The sequence below is a fragment of the Erythrolamprus reginae genome, chromosome 2, assembly GCF_031021105.1.
Source record: "Erythrolamprus reginae isolate rEryReg1 chromosome 2, rEryReg1.hap1, whole genome shotgun sequence".
NCBI classification, from domain to species: domain Eukaryota; kingdom Metazoa; phylum Chordata; class Lepidosauria; order Squamata; family Dipsadidae; genus Erythrolamprus; species Erythrolamprus reginae.
Window position 1 is genome coordinate 323391342 of NC_091951.1, and position 22829 is coordinate 323414170.

General features: G+C 38.7%; 2 protein-coding genes across 7 annotated transcripts in view; one reads left to right on the forward strand and one right to left on the reverse strand.

The window, feature by feature from the left end:
* GPBP1 (GC-rich promoter binding protein 1) overlaps positions 1-2953 on the reverse strand; it is a 46002-nt gene extending 43049 nt beyond the window's left edge. The window contains exons 1-2 of one of the 5 annotated variants that reach the window (XM_070743309.1): positions 2546-2953; positions 11-915 (exon numbers count right to left, since the gene is read on the reverse strand). Coding sequence is in view for 1 of the 5 variants with exons in the window: in XM_070743308.1 (XP_070599409.1) it covers positions 11-40 (30 nt within the window). In the remaining 4 variants the exon portion in view is untranslated. Of the gene's footprint in view, positions 1-10; positions 916-2111; positions 2393-2545 lie in introns of those variants that run through there. The other 4 variants (XM_070743311.1, XM_070743312.1, XM_070743308.1 and 1 more) reach the window with 4 other exon arrangements.
* Positions 2954-11268: 8315 nt separating this feature from the next.
* MIER3 (MIER family member 3) overlaps positions 11269-22829 on the forward strand; it is a 34634-nt gene continuing 23073 nt past the window's right edge. For both annotated transcript variants that reach the window (XM_070743314.1, XM_070743315.1), the window contains exon 1: positions 11269-11321. In XM_070743314.1, the coding sequence (XP_070599415.1) occupies positions 11270-11321 (52 nt within the window). In that variant the 5' untranslated portion in view covers position 11269. The remainder of the gene's footprint in view (positions 11322-22829) is intronic.

Here is a 22829-nt window from a genome sequence, read left to right on the forward strand (position 1 = left end):
GAATACTTACAAAATCCAAGAGTACTGCAGAGATTGGCATCAACTTCCCAAAATTTGTTTTCCAGTTTTGCTTCCCTTGAAATATCCTGAGCTCCCTAATGATACTACATCTGTAGCAAACAGCTGACTCTCCAAAATCAGCTACCCATTGTTCACATATACGGACTCTGCCAAGTTATTTTTTGAAGCAAACAAGTTTGATTTTAGTAGCTTGTTTTCTGAAACAAAGTTTTCTTCACTTTTCTATTCCATGTATTTTGCACAATAATGAGCATCAGCTCTATAAAAAAATAAATACTCTTTTTAAGACATAAAGAGCAGAACAAATTCCACATCCAAAACGAGGTGCCTTTCTAAGAGTTAATTCAGGCATGAGCACACAGCAGCTATCTCCATATTTCCATAATGCGTCTTTATATAAAAAGCAAATGCAAATGAAAAATAAAGTCCATCGCCTTCATGTAGGAAATAGGGTTCACTCCAAGCAGCAATATTAATCCTCCTAAAAATTTAAACAGAAGTGGCCATCAACTATAACCAAAAGGGAAGAATGAGAAGCCACCGCTAATAAAATTTCTAAATATAATTGGAAAAATAAGTCAATCTCAATTTTTTCTGAATCCGCTGAACCGAAAAGAAAGAGTTTTCAAAGAAATACGCAGAGCCTAAGAAGTTTATATAATTATCCATTCCATAGGGACAAAAATAAGTCCAAGGTGTCTTCAAACAAAAAGGGGAAAAAATTTCAAAAGTTCATAAAGCTTTAAGTTCTGAAGATTTCAGAAAAACACGAAGTGGAAAGTGACCAAACAGATCGACTCCAGGGTGGAAAAATATTGTCCTTTTCAACTGAAAAAGCTTTTCCTCATCTAGTCGGAAGCAATGGAAAAAAATAACCCAGACGTTCAAAATGACCTAAAATGGAAGAGGCACATCAACAAATGTTATTAAATATCTCCAATAAATTTCCGCAGCCCCCTCCCCACAAACAAGACAGGTCCTACTAGGTACAGGAAGACAACCTATGCCTGCTGAATTCAGCAGCCAAGGCAGTTTTGGGGGGAGGATCTACCTGACCCCTGTGGGTTCTTCCCCAAACCCCAAAAACTTTACCCTTAGACTGTCTACAGTCGATCGCTTCACGTTTCTAAGAGGGGTGTGCGTAAGTGCACCACTGTGCCTACCATCCCTGTCCTGCTATCTGTCTGTCTCTGTCTGTGTGTCTGTCTATCTATCTATCTGGATTTATATGCTGCCCCTCTCTGAGGACTCGTTACTTTTATCGTTTCTTTGTACTTATGTTTATACAAACTACTACTATCCTATACATTGGATTGATAGATAAATACATATGTACATACATACATAGTATAGTAGTATAAGGGAAGACTAGATGGACCATGAGGTCAATCTTCTATGTTTCTACATTATACACACACACACACACACACACACACACACACACACACACACACACACGGTGAGAGTGCTGGCTACAAGAGCAGCACTGCCACGGGAAAACCGCAAGGACGAGGCTTTGGATCCAAGTTCTTTTACCCCCAAATAAAGTACAGAACCGAAGCGGACAATATAGCAAGATCTCGGGTTGGGGGGGTGGGTAGGAAAGTGGAAGGCACGCTTGCCCCGCGACCCTTCCATACTTTCGTGAGGGGAAAAAAGTCCAAAAAGACTCGGGGTTTGTCAACTCCCACGAAGCCAAAGAAAGTTTAAAAATGCCCGAAAGGAGGAAGAAAGGTCGGGGGGGGGGGGGGCTTTCGTTTGCTGAACCCTCGGGAGCTCCGTTTTATGTATGATTTGTTTGAGTTGTATGAGTGTTTTTAATCAAGGGTTTTTAACTGTTTTGCTTTTTTTAATCATTGGATTTGTATTTTGTATTCCTGTTGTGAGTCGCTCCGAGTCTTCGGAGAGGGGGGGGCATACAAATCTAATAAATAAATAAAATAAAAAAACAAACAAACACACACCCGGGAGAAGCGCGCAGTTTGCCTCCTCTTCCTCTTCCTTCCTAGTCGGCCCCCCCCCCCCAAAAAAATAAATTTGGACTTCGGTAAAGTAGGGCACAAAGTCCTTCTTTCCTCCACCTGCCTCACCTCAGTTTTACGAAGAGGAATCGCTTTAGTCAATTAGTCGGTTCTTCGCGAGCTCCTTTTCGGACGTTCGTGTGGGTTTTTGTTTTTTTTGAACGCGGTTAAGTAAGGCCAAAAAGACAGCCGCGCCTCGGGTTCAGAGGGCCTCGGAAAGGACGAGGAAGGGGGCGGTGGGGGGAAGGCCACACGCTTCGAGCTTTGAGCGAGCGGAGAGGGAGCCTTGGGGACGACGGCGGCTCCCAAGGGTAAAAGCTTAGGCCTCTCCCCTCCCCCCGGTGGACTCTGCCCCAAGCTCTCCCCGCCCCTCACCTGCCTTCCCCTCACCGCTTGCAGCCGCCCCCCCCCCCCCAACGCAAACATCATTTCAAACGCTACTTTTTCCGCTCGGCCTGCAGAGTAAGAAGGGGAGTGAGGTGGACCGTGTGGCCCTTACCTACCGGCAAAGTTCCCAGAAAAAGCGGGAGCCCCCGAACGCGAAAGTTCCTCTCTCTTTTTCTGTCGCCGCCTCGCTCTTCTCGCCCTCCGCGCGCGCTGCTCTCTCCTCGCACCAGTCAGTCCGTCCCAAAATGGCGCCGCTCCGAGCCGCAGCAAGCGATGGCCTGCGCGCTTGAAACCTCGCGAGAGTTCAGTTTTACACACACACAGAGAGAGAGAGAGAGAGAGCCGGTGCCACCTGAGAGGCGACTGGAAGGGACGGAGTACCGACCGAGAGCGGCCTAGCGAGAGGCGCCGGAGAGAGGTGAAGCAGGGATGCCCGTTTGGCTTTCGAGAGGGCCGGAAACGTGATTTCTCGGACCTTCCCTTTGCGCGTCGAACGCCTCCTTCTCTCCAACCCGCGAACACCCTCCTGTGACGTCACTCAGAACAATCCCGAACTTCCGAGCGTTCTGAAAGGGGGAATCCCCTTTCCTGCCGACTCCAGCTGGAAGAGGGAATCCCCGCCTCCCCTCTTTCCCCCCACTCCCAGTCCATGCCACCAACGAAGCCAACATTAAACATGCGCTCATCTGCGCGGGATACGTTTGTCCCTGATTGCTTCTTGCAATAGCTGTGCTTTATTATTAACTCTTTGCAACCGTAACTCTTCTCCGGAGAACCAGCGACCAGGTGTGAAAGCAGCAACAAAAACAAGAAATTTGTCATCGGCCCAAATCTCGAGAGCGGTGTGATCTCCAAGATAAACAGCCCATCCTTTCCAAGATGATACTTAGGTGCAATTTAAGAAGCGCATCTATAATAAAATATTATATTATATTAATATTATTTTATATATATTATATTATATGTTATGTTATATTATACCAAACTATATTATATTATATACAATATAATATAATATAATATAACATAATAGGAAATAACACAACTTTCCATAACATTTTTGAGACAAATCTTTCAGACTTCCACACATCTAGGTGATTCATTCTTTTTTCATATCTAAATATTCTCATGCTATTCTTGTTAATAGAGCAGGATCAATATCAGTTGTTTCAAACCTAAAGGAAAAAATATGTGAATTTGAATGCCTGAAAAGTTTGAAAATTCCCCCCAAAATGGTCAAATCTGAAGTGTGAGAAAAAGGTATTAGGAAAGAAAGCCCTTGAATATGCCAGAACATAACGTAACGTAACATAATATAACATAACATTAAAAAAAACATAACACAACGTAATATATAACACAACTTTCCATAACATTTTTGAGACAAATATTTCAGACATCTACGGTAGGTGTCCACACATTCTATTTTCATCTCTAAATATTCTCATGCTATTCTTGTTAATAGAGTAGTATCAATACCAGTTGTTTCAAACCCAAATGAAAAATAGTTTCAAAATTCCCCCCAAAATGGGGGAGTGTAAGAAAAAGGTATTATGGAACAAAGCCCTTGAATATGCCAGAATTTAGAATTAGAATTATAGAAATAACATTGCTCTACAGCGTGAGTTTCCCTACTATAAGAATAGATTTCAGAAACAGCATTTTAAATAATTATTTGATACAAATGTTTGGGTGCCTTTGTCTATAAACCAAAATTAAACCAATTCCTGAACAGGGGGGGAGTGCACCTGACTGTATGACTGTAACTTGTTCCTTATATCCTAAGATTTTTATTAATATTGCTTCTTCATTGCTTATTTGACCCCTATGACAATCATTAAGTGTCGTACCACATGATTCTTGACAAATGTATATTTTATTTTATGTACGCTGAGAGCATATGCACCAAGACAAATTCCTTGTGTGTCCAATCACACTTGGCCAATAAAAATCTATCTATCTATCTATCTATCTATCTATCTATCTATCTATCTATCTATCTATCTATCAGCGCAGAGAGGAAATACTTCAATTCCTGGATGGGTGCTCCTCATCCATGCAGATAAGATGGATTCGTTGAGCATAAGCATTCTTTGTGGGGTTCAAATAATAGGCCGAGCTTAAATGTGGCTTGCTAGTTTGTTTCTCAGCAAGTTCTGCCAGTTTATTTTAATTCATCAATTCATCAGTTCTGGGATTGACGGCAGATTCCACCTCTCCCTCTTCCCTCTTCCACCTTGCTCTCTGCTCTCCAGCCCTCCACCTTTGTTATCATGTTAATGTATGCTTGTTTTATTTTTTCACTGCTTCTTGTTCTACATACTTGTTCACACACTTTTCATTTCTTGCTGTTGTAAGCCACCTAGAGTAGCTCCACGGTGAGATAGGCTTGCAAATAAATTTAACAAATAAATTAATAATTCAAGCCATTGGACAGCCTGTATTGGGTTTTTTAAATACATTTTTAACATATTGCTTATCATGCAATTTGCTGCCTTCCTAAAAAAGCCTTAAGTATATAAATGTTGTGGTTAGCTCTGGCCCAGCTCCTGCCCCAAGGAATGTGCAGGTGGATGTGGGGGAAACATCCACATGCTGCAGGCCTGTTTTGCTCCCGATGGAATCTGCCGACGAAGCCTCCTCTGACCAAGGAAGCGTGAGTGACAGGGAAGAGGGGAGTTTGGCAGACAGCCCAGGAGGAGATCAATCATCTGTATCATCCCTGGATTCTGAACAAGAATTAATGACACATCCACGCATGCGTAGAGTGATGCATAGGAGACCACAACTGAAGGATTATTACAAGAGAAAATGAGGCCACCTGTGGTTGGGTGGGGCTGCTGTAATAAGTGCTACAGATAAAAGTGCAGCCTGGTGTTTTAGGCTCATGGCAGTTTATCTGATTCATTGTTTCGTCAAGATCGTGGTTTTTGTGCTGTTCAAGATTGTGTGTGGACTCTCTGGACTTTAGAATTGGACTCAATTTCCCAGTTATTGGGTGAGCAATTGGATTGCATTTCACCTGTGTCTTGTGTGTACCAGAAAATCCCTTTGACATTTAAAAAGGGAGCTGTTTCTGTTTTTCTGTTAATAAAAACTTTTGGGTTTTCCTTTTATCGTGTGGTGTGTGTCTTCCTGGACTAATTACCCTATAATTACCGGTGGTTGAAACACCCCGGCAGAAGAATAAATAACATTTCAGTGTAACAAATGTTACTTAAAACTATTTAAAATATTTAATGTTGACACTAAATATGATGCTCTGTGAATACCTAACCAGTTGTGATTAATTCAATAAAACATAGCATGATCCAATTCTGTAAATTGGAATAGATGGGAATGGATGGTGGAGAATAATTTTAAAATGCCCCAGGAAGACAAAACATTCCCAGGAAATGTTAAATCTGGATACATTGTTACAATAAGTTTCAGCCATCTCTCTTGAGCAGAGGCCTCCAAACTTTAAGAATTGTGGACTTCAACTCCCAGAATTCTCCAGGTTTGGCCACCTCTGCTCTTGAGATTCTAAAAATTTCGATTGCGGCAGAATCTTCTTAACAATTTCTAAGCTAAGACAAGATGGATTGAGAAGGCAGGGAAAAAGGGGAAAAAAAGCAGTTAATATACTTCGACGAAGTATCCTACTTTTTTCCCTATCAAAAATGGAGAACCGGTAGCGGAAATTTTGAATAGTTCAGAGAACTGGTAAATGGCACCTTTGGCTGGTGCCAGAGTGGGGTGGGAAAGGAGATTTTGCAGTATCCTTCCCCTGGAGTGGGTTGGGAATGGATATTTTGAGGTATCCTTCCCCTGCCATGGCCACCAAGCCACACCACACCCACCAAGCCATGCCCACAGAACCAGTAGTAAAAATTGGATCTCATCATACAATATTAGTATGACATAAAATGTTATTTGTACTCTTATCAATTGGTCTTCAAATGAAGAAGAACATGATAGAACATCACACCACCATAAATGGTGAATATTGTTTGTTTGTTTAATTAATTAATTAATTAATTAATTATTAATTAATTAATTGGACCTTTTATGCCACCCCTCTGTAAGGACTCGGGACAGCTTATAACATATAACAGAACAATGTATAACATCCTAAATCCAATTAATTTAACTTTATAATCTAAAACACCCCAAACCCATAAAAAGACAGTCATTCCCATTCAATTGACTTACTCTCAACACATTGGTCATCTAGGGGGCTAGAAGCTAGTGTCCCCAAGCCATAAATGTGTCTTAGGACTCTTTCGGAAGGCAAGGAGGGTGGGGGCAGTACAAATTTTTTTGGGGGGGACTGATTCCAGAGGGCCGGGGCCACCACAGAGAAGGCTCTTCCCCTAGGCCCCGCCAAACGGCATTGTCTAGTTGACGGGACCTAGAGAAGGCCGACTCTGTAGGACCTAACAGTCACTGGGACTCATGCAGCCCGCAAGTATTCTGACCCGATGCCATGTAGGGCTTTATAGGTCATAACCAACACTTTGAATACTAGACTACCAGGCAAACAATTGATAAAGAATATTTCAATCTAATAAGTGCATCATTCTCAGGAAGTAGTTGAGAGACTGTAAATCGTTTTTTGTGTGTGCCACTGGTCAAGTGAATTGCATTTTCCTATAACTAGTTATGATAGGATTTTTGTGTTTCAGATCAGAACTAGCCTGGTTTTGAAACTAAGTTAGTGTCTTGACTGTTAGCCTTCCAGCTGTTGAGTATTATTGAAAACATATATATATGGTCAGTGTTCTAGGGCAATGTTTCCCAACCTTGGCAACTTGAAGATATTTGGACTTCAACTCCCAGAATTCCCCAGCCAGCGAATGCTTGAAGCGAATGCTGGCTGGGGAATTCTGGGAGTTGAAGTCCAAATATCTTCAAGTTGCCAAGGTTGGGAAACAGTGTTCTAGGGCGAACACAGTGAGACATAGATCGCCCTAGAACAAGGACAGAAGCACCAGCCTTAAGATGACAAGTGGGACCTCGTCGAAACGTTGCCAGAAATCTCTAAACCTGAATATGCCAAGACCTTCAAACCTGTACCTGTGAAAATCTGTGTATATATATATATATATATATATATGTCACATGTTTAAGCTGAATTTGAAAATTAAGGGAGACTAGGATAGATCTATTTCGGCCTTATTTTGGCCTCATCAGCTAGCCATACCCACTGGGACTTGAACCTGCAACCTTTGCCTTGTAAGGCAGAGAATTATCCTCTAGGCTACAGTATCCAATCCCTTCAGCTCTGTACCAGGAAGGGTTACATTTTGTGTCGAATCACCCTGGTATATTGAAGGAACATCACAGCTCCTTTTTGCCTCTCAGCCCAACCCAGGGCCATTTCCAAGGCAGTTAATTTTATTGATAGCCGACAATTCTATCTGTATGTGTCACATGTTTAAGCTGAATTTGAAAATTAAGGGAGACTAGGATAGATCTATTTCGGCCTTATTTTGGCCTCATCAGCTAGCCATACCCACTGGGACTTGAACCTGCAACCTTTGCCTTGTAAGGCAGAGAATTATCCTCTAGGCTACAGTATCCAATCCCTTCAGCTCTGTACCAGGGAAGGGTTACATTTTGTGTCGAATCACCCTGGTATATTGAAGGAACATCACAGCTCCTTTTTGCCTCTCAGCCCAACCCAATATATATATGTGTGTGTGTGTGTGTGTGTGTGTGTGTGTGTGTGTGTGTGTGTGTTCGTAGATTTTCACGGGTATATGTATGTAGATTTTTCTGAGTTTCGGTTTTGCCACGGGGCAAAACCCGAACTCAGAACAATATACATATACATATACATATACATATACATATATATATGTATCACATATTTTCTCATATATATATATATATATATATACACACACACATACATATATACATACATACATACATACATACATCACATAGACTTATACACCACTTTCCAGTGCTTTACAGTCCTCTTTAAGCGGTTTACAGAGTCCAGCATATTGCCCCACAACAATCTGTCTCCTCATTTTACCAACCTGGATGGATGGAAGGCTGAGTCAACCTTGAACTGTTGAGAACTGAACTGCCAAACTGTTGGCAGGTAGCAGTCAGCAGAAATAGCCTGCACTACTGCATTCTAATCACTGAGCCACCAGAGCTCTTGATATATGCAAACTATACTGCTCAAAAATATAAAGGGAAACACTCAAATAACACATCCTAGATCTGAATGAATGAAATATTCTCATTGAATACTTTGTTCTCTACAAAGTTGAATGTGCACAACAGCATGTGTGAAATTGATTGTCAATCTGTGTTGCTTCCTAAGCGGACAGTTTGATTTCACTGAAGTTTGATTTACTTGGAGTTATATTGTGTTGTTTAAGTGTTCCCTTTATTTTATTTTAATTTTTTTAATCTACTTCATAATGCTGGACTAAATAAGTTTGCTGGTTGATCTAATCCAGCAGGAGTCATGTTACATTCCTTCTGCAAAAATAGTGTGAAAAATGCTGGGATGTCTCGCTTGTAATATATATTGCAGCAAAATTATCTCATTTTTAATGCCAGGTCTGGACCTTTCTGATGGAGAATCCAAAATTCTCTGCCACATCAAGAATGGCGAGGGGAAGATTACCAGAAACATGATACTTTGACCTAGAATCAAGAACCTAGAGATTGAGTACAAAGTATCATGAATTATGAAACCTAATCATCAAAGGAGACGTCCTATTTACTAATAGTTCTAATAGGTAGAAACTCATCAAGAAAGATTTTCAAATATCTGTGGAAAAGTAGGGGGATAATTGATGATTAGAAACATAGAAGATTGATGGCAGAAAAAGGCCTCATGGTCCATCTAGTCTGCCCTTATACTATTTGCTGTATTTTATCTTAGGATGGATATACCTTTATCCCAGGCATGTTTAAATTCAGTTACTGTGGAAGTTTGTTCCAAGCATCTACTACTCTTTCAGTAAAATAATATTTTCTCACGTTGCTTCTGATCTTTCCCCCAACTAACCTCAGATTGTGCCCCCTTTTTCTTGTGATTAAATAGTCTTATTCCCTTGTCTGCCCCAGTTTTCCCATAACCTTTTCACTATTTTGTCTGATGTGTTCTTGGAAACTTGATCACTTCCAATCATTTTGTGAATCTTCAGTTAACCAAAAACATTTCTTTAAGGTAGGTTTGCATTTTCACATCATGCTTTTCCAGACAGCTGGATTGCCCTTTTATGTGACTTTAAGAAAAAATATGGTCCTTGTGAATGCTGGCTGTATTATTATTATTATTTTTTTGGTACACCTGCTATCCAATCCAGGAGAGCGTCTGCATACAATGAAAAGATGCTTTCTCTTTCTGCATATAATAGAAAGATGTTCAGAAAAAAGCAGCAACTTTATATTTTCCATCTGTGGGCACTGAAATGTGTTTACTTACTGCAACTAGTGATTTTCAAAAAAATGTGGTGTTCAAAAAGTTTTTGCTCCATAGCAGATAAATTCACACAAATGAAAAAGAGAGAGGCAGGAGGGCATTTCAAACAGGTTAGCCCCGATTTATTAGTTAGACTAGACTAGACCAGACCAGACCAGACCAGACCAGACCAGACCAGACCAGACCAGACCAGACCAGACCAGACCAGACCAGAATAGAATAGAATAGAATTCTTTATTGGCCAAGTGTGATTGGACACACAATGAATTTGTCTTGGTGCATATGCTCTCAGTGTACATAAAAGAAAATATAGATTTGTAAAGAATCATGTGGTACAACACTTAATGATTGTCATAGGGGTCAAATAAGCAATGAAGAAACAATCAATATTAACAAAAATCTTAGGATACAAGCAACAAGTTATAGTCATACAGTCCTAAGTGGGAGGAAATGGGTGATAGGAATGATGAGAAAAAACTACTAGAAATAGAAGTGCAGACTTAATAAAAAGTTTGACAGTGTTGAGGGAATTATTTGTTTAGTAGAGTGATGGCATTGTGGGGGTGGACTGTTCTTGTGTCTAGTTGTCTTGGTGTGCTGTGCTCTGTAGTGAACTTTTGAGGGTAGGAGTTGAAACAGTTTATGTCCAGGATGCGAGGGGTCAGGAAATATTTCCACAGCCCTCTTTGGGGGTTTATTTGCCTCCAATCTTGGAATGGAGAATGTTACAAGCCAACCACGACTATTAGTGGAAAACTAAGCAGGGTCGGAGCTGGTTGACACTTGGAAACCTCTGCAGAAAACAAACCGCTTTATTGTATGCATTACTACTTCACCTTTAACAACAACAACACAAGAGCACATAATAGATACAAACTGAATGTAAATCGCTCCAAACTTGACTGCAGAAAATACGATTTCAGCAATAGAGTGGTCAACGCCTGGAACTCATTACCTGACCCCAAACCCAAAATCTTCAACCTTACATTATCTACAATCGACCTCTCCCCTTTGCTAAGAGGTCTGTAAGGGGCGTGCATAAGTGCACTTTTGTGCCTAACGTCCCTGTCCTACTGTCTTATTATCCTTTCTATTACTATGTTCTACTTATGTTATGTTAATATGTGCTATAATACTATACTTGCTTGACAAATAATAATAATAATAATAATAATAATAATAATAATAATAATAATAATAATTTTATCCCCCAGACTTCCCCCCCCCCAAGAAAATCCCTTCTCCCCGCGATCGACCACGTTCTTTGGAGAAACGCGCGCAACTTCCTGTTAAAAGACCCCCCCCCCCCCCTCCGCAGAAGTTACTCTGCTCTGCCAAGGCGTTAACACTTTTCTCCTTGTTGCAACCCGCCGCCGGGCCACTTTCGCTTTCATTTCCCAGGATGCAAACCCGCAGCGCTGCAGAGAAGCAGAAGAGAAAACGAGGGAAAAAAGGTAAGTTTCTCCAAGGATGAAAGTGGAAGCAAACCCTGCCGGGGGGGGGGGGGGGAAGGGGGGCGGAGGATTAAAATGCTGTAAGAAAAGGAAAGAGTTGATTTTTTTAGAACCGTCCGATCTCTCCCCTCCTTCTTGTTTTGGGAACGGCTAGGCTAGGACGCCGGGGAAAGACACGGGATTTTGAGAGGTGAGCGGAGGGAGATTCGGTACTTGACGGGATCCAGCAGCCCTGACGCAAGAAAGGGCGCGCCCATTTATGATGGATAGCAAAAAAAAAAAAAGGTGCAAGGGAAATAAAGCAGGCCCGCCCTAAACTTCAACACTCAGAAGTATTTCAAGCCATTGTTAAGGGGTGCATCTTATGCGCTGCGCCGCAGCAAATACATACATACATACATACATACATACATACATACATACATACATACATACATAAATGCATGCATACATATATACATACATACCTCATCCGATTCCTAGTAAAGTCAATAAGGTGCATAAGTCTACCAGCGTGCCTACCGTCCCTGTCCTAATATTTCTCTATTATTAGTACATAATAATATATACTAATAATAATTTCTGTTCAAAAAAAAAGGTAGTTTAAAAAACATATCAAATAACAGAATTACAAAAAAAAAACCATTAAAATATGTTACGTTTTGATTGATTTGAACATGTTCAAGCATTATGCCAAAAAATCAAATGTTCCCATTTTTTTGTCCACCCCCTGTACATACATACTGTACATATCATGTTCAAAACAATAAAGGAAACACTCAAAGGACACCTGGATCTCGATATGAAATATTCTCATTGAATATTTTATTCTGTAAGAAGTCGAATGTGCACAGCAGCATGTGAAATTGGCTTGTCAATCAGTGTTGCTTCCTAAGTGGACAGCTTGATTTCACAGAAGTTTGATTTACTTGGAGTTTTAAATACATACATACATACATACATACATACATACATACTGTACATACATACATACATACATACATATATAGTTTAGTTATAGTTTAGTTTACTTATAGTTATATATATATATATATCGTTATATATATATATCGTTATATATATCGTTATATATATATATAGTTATATATATATAGTTATATATATATATATAAACAATATATATATATATATTGTTTAAGTGTTCCCTTTATTTTTTGGAGCAGTGTATACACACATACACACACACACAAATATATATATAAGCAGTGAGTTCCCTCCCATATTTATTTATTTATTTTATTTATTTATTTATTTATTATTTAGATTTGTATGCCGCCCCTCTCCGCAGACTCGGGGTGGCATACATATATTTGGATCTGCCGGGTGACTTGACAAACACACACACACACTGCGTTTTTTCCAAATGAACCGAGGTGACAGAGGCCTGTTCTAAACTTAACGGTTTGGAATGGACAGGTCCAATCTTGGCTCATTTCTCTTGGGCACGTACCGGGAAAAGGGGATGAGCAATTAGCCATGGTTTGCAAAGCGAGATTTAGCAACCTGGGATTCTATTCCATCCAGCAGCTTTTGAAAGGGGAGGGTTGGTTGGTTGGTTTTACAGGGGGGGGGGGCTTTATTGTCTCTATTTGGACCCGAGGATCTGGCCCAGAATGACAGAATGAAACTTTTCCGCTGACTTCCATATTGGCTGGGAAGGAGAGTAGGTAAATGACACCTGTCAAAAAAAAGGGGGGGGGTGCGATCCAGTGGGCGAAGCCTTTCATTACAGACCGCATTTCCGGTGTCCTTGCCTTATCTAAACAGAGCCATCCTGTGGGAAGTAACAGGGGGTTTAACAGTCCAGCACGTAGATAGGTTCTATATATACCGGTGTTTCTCAACTTCTGCGATGAAGATGTGTGGATTTCAAAATCACAGGGTCCTCCAGCCAGCATACAATGGAATTCTGGGAGATGAAGTCCGTGCATCTTAACATTGGTGAGGATTTAGAGTTCAGCCATTCTTGTGAGATTAGAAATACCAGGAATTCAAACTTTCAGCACTCTCAAGTGAAAGTTTTTGTCTGAAATAGTGTAGAGTCTCCTGCCCAAGCAGAACTAGGTTAGACTAGAAGACCTCTAAGGTCCCGTCGAACTCTGTTGTTGTTGTTGTTGTTGTTGTTGTTGTTATTATTATTATTATTATTATTATTATTATTATTATTATTATGTGTAAGACTGGCTGTTCCCTGGATGTTGCATCATGATTTCCCATAATATGGAATGCATCCTCTGCTTTTGTGCTTTATTTAAAGAACTACTATCTGCTGGTTTTTCTATCCTTTCTAATCCAAAAGTACACTGCTCAAAAAAATAAACGGAACACTTAAACAACACAATATAACTCTGAGTAAATCAAACTTCTGTGAAATCAAACTGTCCACTTAGGAAGCAACGCTGATTGACAATCAATTTCACATGCTGTTGTGCACATTCAACTTTGTACGGAACAAAGTATTCAATGAGAATATTTCATTCATTCAGATCTAAGATGTGTTCTTTGAGTGTTCCCTTTAATTTTTTGAGCAGTATATTTTATGCACTGGAGTGTAAAATAATTAGTTTTATATATCAAGCTACACTTATGTTGCAATATAGTACTTCAGTTAGCTGAGAAATAACTTGATGTGCCAAGGTGTAGGCAGCTCAGAAAACATTATTTTGTAATGTTTAACCTAGTTCAAACAAGTAACCACAAGCTCCCAATCCTTGTTGATATTCTGCATCCTATGTCAACAGTTTAGTAAGCTTACTATGAACAAATACCAGTTTTGTTATGCTTATGCCGTGACTTATACTATTCTAACTAAAAGGATGTTGTTATGCATTTAAAAGGGCCTTTCCATCAATCCCATCGCAATCCAAACTTAAATCCAATATGGATAGAGAGGTTAATAATGACTATTTGTGAGGTTCTTGGTTCTACTCAAGAGTTTGAAATAATAATATTTATAGTAATTATCAGAGAAGTCACACATTTGGAAATGGAGATCTGTTAATAATGAGGCTCTTAAAAGTTAAAAAGCAACAACTAATTTTAGCTATGTTAAATTGCATTAGTTCATGGATTTAGAAGAGGGTTTAAACACTACATTCTCCTTTGATTTAAACACAAATACTGCTAATTTGGTTAATGTATTTATGTTGTTTTCTTAAAGTATGGAAGCAGTTCATTATTCTGGGTTTTCTTTTGATTTCTTTGGTTGAGGGTAGAAATGGGAATTCCAGTACAAGTACTAATAAACCTCAATCTGCCTAAATATTTCTGCTCAATCAAGTCAGCTAAGTGTTTTTCCCTTATTGGACAGGAAAGGGAGAAGTAAACTTTGGTGAAAAGGATTGAGTTGGAAGACACAAATGCGATAGTCCTCTCTTTCCTCTTTATGAATTGGCCAGTATTCTGAATATTCTGAATAATTGACATTTCTACAAATGTTTATTACATGAATCAGGAGCTCATTGCTGAAAGAATAGGAAGTTAACTCCCTTCTTAAATTTCAAAATGATTTCCATCTACATCAAATGAAGGTGTTTCCGCTCCATTAAAGTGGAATGCAAAGGAGTTAGACAACTGTTGTACCCTGAGATTTGAAACCTAGAATGTGTAATGGACAGAGAACAAACTTGGCAAGGACTAGAAGCTTTAAAAAAAACAGTTGTACCTTATGAAACCCAGGGGAGTCATTTCTGTCTTCCTCCCTATGAAGAAAATGAATTATAACTCTTCCCAGATTTAAATAAGTTTATGACTGAAATATATGTATGTATAAACAAAAGGACTCCATATACTATATATGTTTATGTGGATCTGTGTATACATATTTGTTGTGGTTAGCTCTGGCCCAGCTCCTGCCCCAAGGAATGTGCAGGTGGATGTGGGGGAGACATCCACATGCCGCAGGCCTGTTTTGCTCCCGATGGAATCTGCCGATGAAGCCTCCTCTGACCAAGGAAGCATGAGTGACAGGGAAGAGGGGAGTTTGGCAGACAGCCCAGGAGATCAATCATCTGTATCATCCTTGGATTCTGAACAAGAATTAATGACACATCCATGCATGAAGGATTATTACAAGAGAAAATGAGGCCACCTGTGGTTGGGTGGGGCTCCAGTAATTAGGGCTGCTGCTATAAATAGCAGTGTGTGGGTTTGGCCATTGTGAAAGAGTATCTGATCGCAGTTCTTCAGGAATCGTGTGTTGCAGTGTACCAACTCACCCTCCTTTCCCTTTTCTTGCTTAAAAGTAATTATCTCACAATGATTTTCTTATTCTTAAGTAGCCACACCTTCTCTGGACAAGCATCTCCTTGCCAAAGAGACCAAATATAACCGTCTCCTCTGCTCTCTTGGCTAGTGATACTCATTTCTGTTATTGGCAGATAAATTGGCTAAATAATCTTTTCAGAAGGGTGGCTCAGTGGCTAAGATGCTGAGCTTGTCAATCAGAAGGTTGGCAGTTCAGGGGTTCACAACCTTATTGCCGCGTAACAGAGTGAGCTCCCATTATTTGTACCAGCTTCTGCCAACCTAGCAGTTCAAAAGCACAAGTAGAAAAATATAAGTAGAAAAATAGGGGCCAAATTTCAAGTTCTTTTTATCATATGTGATGGACTTGCACTGAAGCTAAAAAAATATTGGACTGATTAAAACATGGTTAGAAGAAACGCTGGGCCAAAAACTAGAGTTAAAACAAGAGACATTCCTATTGGGAATATTGTCAGAGTAATTAAAAAAAAACAGAAGAAATTTACTTGATTATGCATGGGGTGACTGCTGTCTGAATAGCATATGCCCCAAAGTGGAAATTAAAGGTGGTTTCAATGGAAGAAGTGCTAAAGAAGATACTAGATTGCACAGAAATGAATAGATTGACAACAAAGATTAAAGACAAATAAAATTCTGAATATTATAAAATATGGATGAAATTTTATGTGTGGTTGGATAAGAAATTTAATTAGGAAAGCGATTGAGTAAAGATTAAAAAGAAAGGGAGGATTAGAAGTATTATTATTAATTTAGGTGACGAGAATATCCGGGAGCAGGGAGGTAGCACTAATAAAGTTTATACATCCAAGATAAACTCTAATGTCAGATTGAAAATAATAATAATATAATAATAATAAAAGCTTTGCCAAAATTACAAGTTTGTAGAAAGAAACTGCCAGTTTCTAAATGACTGTTAAATTTAGAGATATTCCACTCAGGGAAGGGTAAAGAAAGGAGAGGATGTAGAAAGGTAGGAGATAGAAGGTGGAGGAAGTAAGAGAAAATTAAAGTGAGAAGAGGAAGGTTGAGTGATAAGATAATGGAAGTTCAGACTGATTTAGATTGAATCCAAAGCAAGTTATTTTTTGGTGTTGTATTGCCTCTGTACAAATCGATAGTGAGACCACACTTGGAGTATTGTGTACAGTTCTGGTCACCGCACCTCAAGAAGGATATAATGGAACTGGAAAAGGTGCAAAAAAGGGCAACAAGTATGATAAAGGAAATGAAGCACCTCCCTTATGATACCAGGTTGCAACGCCTTGGTCTCTTCAGCCTTGAAAGACGGCGTTTAAGGGGTGACTTGATCGAAGGGTATAAAATCATGCATTGGATAGAAAAGGTGGATAGAAAAAAATTCTTTTCTCTATCACACAACCCTAGGACAAGGGGGCACTCCCTAAATCTCATAGGTGAGGACAAATAAAGGGAAATATTTCTTCACCCAGAGGGTCGTTGGTTTATGGGATTCACTTCCAGAAGAAGTCGTGACCGCTGTCAGCGTTGATAGCTTCAAGGGAGGATTAGACAGATTCATGGATGCCAAGGGTATCAGTGGTTATTGAAACGGATGTCCATGTGCCACCTCTATGTTGGTTGATGCAGGCAGGATTCCCTTGAGTACCATTTGTTGGGGTCAGGGGAAAGGGAGGGTCTTACCTTCTCTTTCTGCTCAAGATCCCCATGGTCAATTGGTGGGCCACTGTGCTGGACTCAATGGGCTTTGGCCTGATTCAGCATGGCTCTTCTTATGTTCTTATGTGAAGGTATTTTTTGGTGATTCTTTATTATGCTTTGTTTATGGTGATGCAATTATTTGAAGTATGGAGGAAAAAAATAAAAATAAAACTTGGGGGGGAAAAGAAAAGAAAAATAGGGGCCACTTTGGTGGGAAGATAATAGCACTCTATGCACCTTTGGCATGCAGGCCACATGACCATGGAGAAGTCTTTGGAAACTTCTAGAGCCTGAAACGACTTAGCACGCATGTGTGGGGAAACTTTACTTTTACCTAATCTTTTTAGCCTTTTGGAATATGATTGTGGTGCTATGTTAAATAGCCATGAGGTTCTCTATGAGCATTTGGAGATTGCTCGCTCTTGTAGCAGGAAAACTGTACTGCTCAAAAAAATAAAGGGAACTCTTGAACAACACACTATAACTCCAAGTAAATCCAACTTCTGTGAAATCAAACTGTCCACTTAGGAAGCAACACTGATTGACAATCAATTTCGCATGCTGTTGTGCACATTCAACTTTGTACAGAACAAAGAATATTTCATTCATTCAGATCTAGGATGACTTATTTTGAGTATTCCCTTAATTTTTTGAGCAGTACCGGTATATATAAAATGCAGAAACAACTTCAGCTAGCAATTTCTATTGTGAAGAACATAGTGAGAAATGGAAGTTAAACAGAACTGCCAAAGACAAAATTTGAAAGACCGAAGGGGAAAAAATAATAATCTAGAGCTGCCTAAAAAGTAGTCAGTTTGGCAAAACAAACTCACAAATCACTGCAAGCTACCCACTGAAAAGCGTAGCTAATGCTGGAGTGGTTTTTTGCAAGATTACAGCACTGCAATGTTTCTACAACAGTGATTTGCATTGAATGTTTCTCAAAAGGAAACCTTTCTTCCTCTCTTTCCATTGTATCACAAACTCATTGTCTAGACTCTAAAGCAGTGATTTTCAACCTTTTTTGAGCCGCGGCACATTTTTTACATTTACGAAACCCTGGGGCACATTGAGCGGGGCGGGGGGGGGAGCTAAAAAAAGGTTGGAGAAAAAAATTATCTCTCCCTTCCTTCCTCTTTCTTTCTCTCTCTCCATCCCTCTTCCTTTCTCTTCCTTCCTTCCTCTCTTTTTTGCTCTCTTTCTCTCCCTCCTTACCTCCCTCTATGTCTTTTTCTCTCTCTCCTTCCCTCCCTCTCTCTCTCTTGCTTTCTTTCTCTCTTGCTCTCTCTCTCTCTCTTGCTTTCTTTCTCTTGTTCTCTTTCTCTCTCTCTTGCTTTCTTTCTCTCTCTCTTGTTCTCTTTCTCCATCACTCGCTCTTTCTCTCTCTTGCTTTCTTTCTTTCTCTCTCTTTCTTTCTCTTTTTTCTCTCTCTCTTGCTTTCTTTCTCTCTCTGAGCTTCGCGGCACACCTGACCATGTCTCGCGGCACACTAGTGTGCCATGGCACACTGGTTGAAAAACATTGCTCTAAAGTATGTAATAGAAAATTGAAATGTTTGGAACCAAGTGCTTGGACTGATGAGTTAAAAGAGAAAGGCCACAATCACATACATTTGGAGAAAAAAAGATGAAACATTTGAAGAAAAGAAAATCTTGCCAGCCATCAAGCACCAGAGTGGTTCTGTTATTCTTTGGGGTTCTAGCACAGAAGATATTATACAAATGGCAGAAAGAATGGATTCAGTTAAATGACAACATGTCCTAGAAGCTAAAATTCAGTGAACAAACTGGAGCAAAAAAGATGCAAATATTTCAGCAATACTCCAAATCTCAACAAATCAACCATGAATTACAAGAAAGAGAAATAATAGTTTTGGTACAGCTTTCACAGTTTCCAGTCTAGAATATAACAAAAGGCCCTCTCATGAAATGGGAAACCGTATACATGTGATCGACTGATTTATTAATTAAAAATAAATTGAAATATAATTAGGGCAAAAGACTTAATATCTCTGAGCAAGAAGAATTATACCAGAACAGGAGAGGAAGAAAATCTAAATATAGCACTTAAAAGATGTTATTTTTGTCAAGGGAATAGTTAAAAAGTGGAAGAGTATGTAAACATATGTACCTGCCATATTCACTGTTTTCTAATTATGAATCTGTAAACAACTGCTCATACAGAGTAAACAAATATTCACATTTATAGAAATATGCCATGTATAAATAACTTTAGATCATGTTCATTTACTTACAGATTCATTAAAACATGCATATTTGAAAAGGGTGCCTAAAATTGTGTATGCAACTATCTAAATAGCCATGAGCCACATTATTTTGATCCAGTAACAGATCCGGATAAGCTATGAAGTCAATATTTTCATGTTTCATAAAGTTATTTTGGGAATTTGAAAAGTGCATTGGATTCAGGTGAACTCTGAGCTGAATGGCTGTATTGCATCATTCTATACTCCAACCAAAGCAGGATCTCAAGTGAAGCACACAAACAAAATAATTTTAAAGAGGTTTCCAAATGATTTTGAGTACTGCATAGGGAAAGTCATTTTGTGGGATCAATACTATCTTGCCTTCTAATTAGCTAGTGTTTTATCACAACAGGGAAAATGGACAACATAAAAATTTAATATATAAAATAAATAAAATAAATTGTTCAAAATGTTTACATATTCAATTGCAATGTAATGTGTTTAATAAGTTAAATAAATTTATTATAGAGATCCAAAATCTGTAGTTTCTCACCACCTCTTCCATTGGTGCTTTTAGACTTGGGGTTCAAGGGGCTCCTATAAAAATACATTATGCAATTACAGTATTCTGAATTTTCTTTCTCAATTTTTTTGGAAAGAAAAAAATAATATACTGTGGTGGGAAAAAAATTGTAGGACTACAAGGATATGTAATGTCCTCTTGGTTGCTTAACATACTAATGGATAAATGTATAAATAATATTTGTGGTGATGTTAGAAGTGTATTCGCTGGGAACAGGAATAAACATATGCTTTTGTGTAGAGATAATGCTGAATTGTTGACTGAGAACCTGAAAGACCTGCATTGAGTACCATAGAGCAAGGAATAGGATCTGAAAGTGACTGTCAAAAATATAGGTAGCTGTGTCTGACAGGGAAAATAGCATTATTACAAGTTATATATACTGAAATGGTAAAATAACTAGAGCAAGTAGATGAATTAATGTATTTTGGGAAAATATTGAGGAAAAAATAGAAAATAGAAGAAGAAATGTTGAATGTGTACATTCTAGAAGAATGATAGTGGTTAATATTCAGTCTGTTGGAAGTAAGAAACATTTGTTGAAAGAAGCAAAATATCTTCCTATAAGAGTGGGCTTCTATTGATTGATAAATGGAAATAAGATGGATATGTTAAATGAATCATAACAATCCATTGATTTCAGTGGAAATAGAATACAGTACAGTACTTAAATCTAAGTAGGCAAACAAAAAGAGAAGTGTCAAAAATAACTAAGTACTCTGAGTTGAATGTGGATCAGAACAGAAAGAATGAATGAGGAGTGAAATGTAGAACAAATACATGGAGGAATAATAAATGAGTGAAGAATAGTGAGAAAGCGATCCTCTGATGGATTTGATGTGATCCTCAAAGAAACAGAGGTGTGTGTGTGTGTGTGTGTGTGTTTGAGAGTCAGTATGATGTTGAAATTAAGGCATCAGAATAGAAAACCCATACCCGTGGTTGTGATCTAGGCACAAACTGTTGGATGACTGTGGGCCAGGCGCACTCACTTAGCCCTAGGAGGAACCAATGGCAAATTACTTCTGAAATTTTGCCAAGAAAACTGAAAGTATTAGTCTCAGGATGTGTGACAAGAGTCAACACTGATTCAAAGACACACATACACAAAACCAGGAGGTTTGAAACGTGTATGTATGTATGTATGTATGTATGTATGTATGTATGTATATATATATATAGGGATTGGATACTGTAGCCTAGAGGATAATTCTCTGCCTTACAAGGCAAAGGTTGCAGGTTCAAGTCCCAGTGGGTATGGCTAGCTGATGAGGCCAAAATAAGGCCGAAATAGATCTATCCTAGTCTCCCTTAATTTTCAAATTCAGCTTAAACATGTGACATATATATATATATGTAGATTGTTCTGAGTTCGGGTTTTGCCCTGTGTAATATTTTGCATGTCTATGCGACGTTTCGGTGAAATCACATTCACCATCATCAGGCTGAAGTTTCAAGCTTCGTGCTGTTGTAAAAATGGAATGTTTGCAACTGTCATTTCTTCCTAGTATATAGTGTGGGGGTGGAGATTTGGTTTGAATGTAGCAAATAGATTGGGTGATTATGTTTTAGTGATATGATTGGTTGGTGGAATCATAATTATTAGAAGGATTGACATGGTGATTTTTATGAAGTGTTTTTTTGTTTAAGGCTGGTTTCCAAATCTCTGGTAGGCAGGATGTGTCATCCCTTTTATTCATGCAAAGGGGTTTTTTCTCAATCTCTATGGCTTCTAAAGTAATTCTTCTAGATAAATTTTCTGTTTTGGAAAGTAATTTAGTTTTTTCAAAGTCAATTTCGTGCCCTGTTTTTTTAATGTGCTGGACAAGGGAGGAAGTCTTTTCTTCTTTTTTAATTGCATTTTTATGTTCTGCAATGCGTGCACTTACTCTTCGATTGGTTTGTCCAATGTATGTGGCTGCACATGTTTTGCAAGGAATTTCATAGATTCCTTGGTATTCCAATTGGATTTTATCTTTTGGGCTCCTTAGGATATATATATATATATATATATGGAGCAGCATATGGATGAGGTTAAAGCAATAATAACTTGCAAGTATTGAAAAGTATGGAGAAATAGGGTAGGGTTTGTGTAACTACCATATTAGCTACATTTTCATTCCTTTTCATACTCTTTTCCCACGCACTATATAGATGCTTACCTTGAAATGGAATAGTATGATGAGTATATACGTATGCATATACATTATTTCATGAGAAAATGGAGTATATTGAATATGGAAATAAGCCAGCTGTCTTATGCATATTTATTTGAAAATAACTTATGCATCCTGCTACAACGTAGCTACATTATTTGGCAACAAGTATTGCTCAATGCAGCAGAATTTAAGGCATTTCTAGATAACACTTTTGTTATGTATTATAGTTTTTAACAGCAATCCCCATCTCATCTCTTATTTGTTCAAAGTTGTTTGGGAGGCATATACTGTACATAAAAGCAATTAATTTGTAATATTTCTCACTGCTATCATTGGAGCCTGCCCAAGAAAGCTCTCTTATCCCAATCTGTCAGAATATATTGTGTACATTTATTCTATTCTTTCTTAGTGATTTTTTTGTGGGGAGAAATACAAATGGGGAAAATACAAGAGGGTTTTAAGTGGAAAACGACAACCCCTACTTTTTTGGTAAAACTCCATAAGAATGGAATGGAATGGAATGGAATAGAATAGAATTCTTTATTGGCCAAGTGTGATTGGACATACAAGGAGTTTGTCTTTGATGCATATGCTCT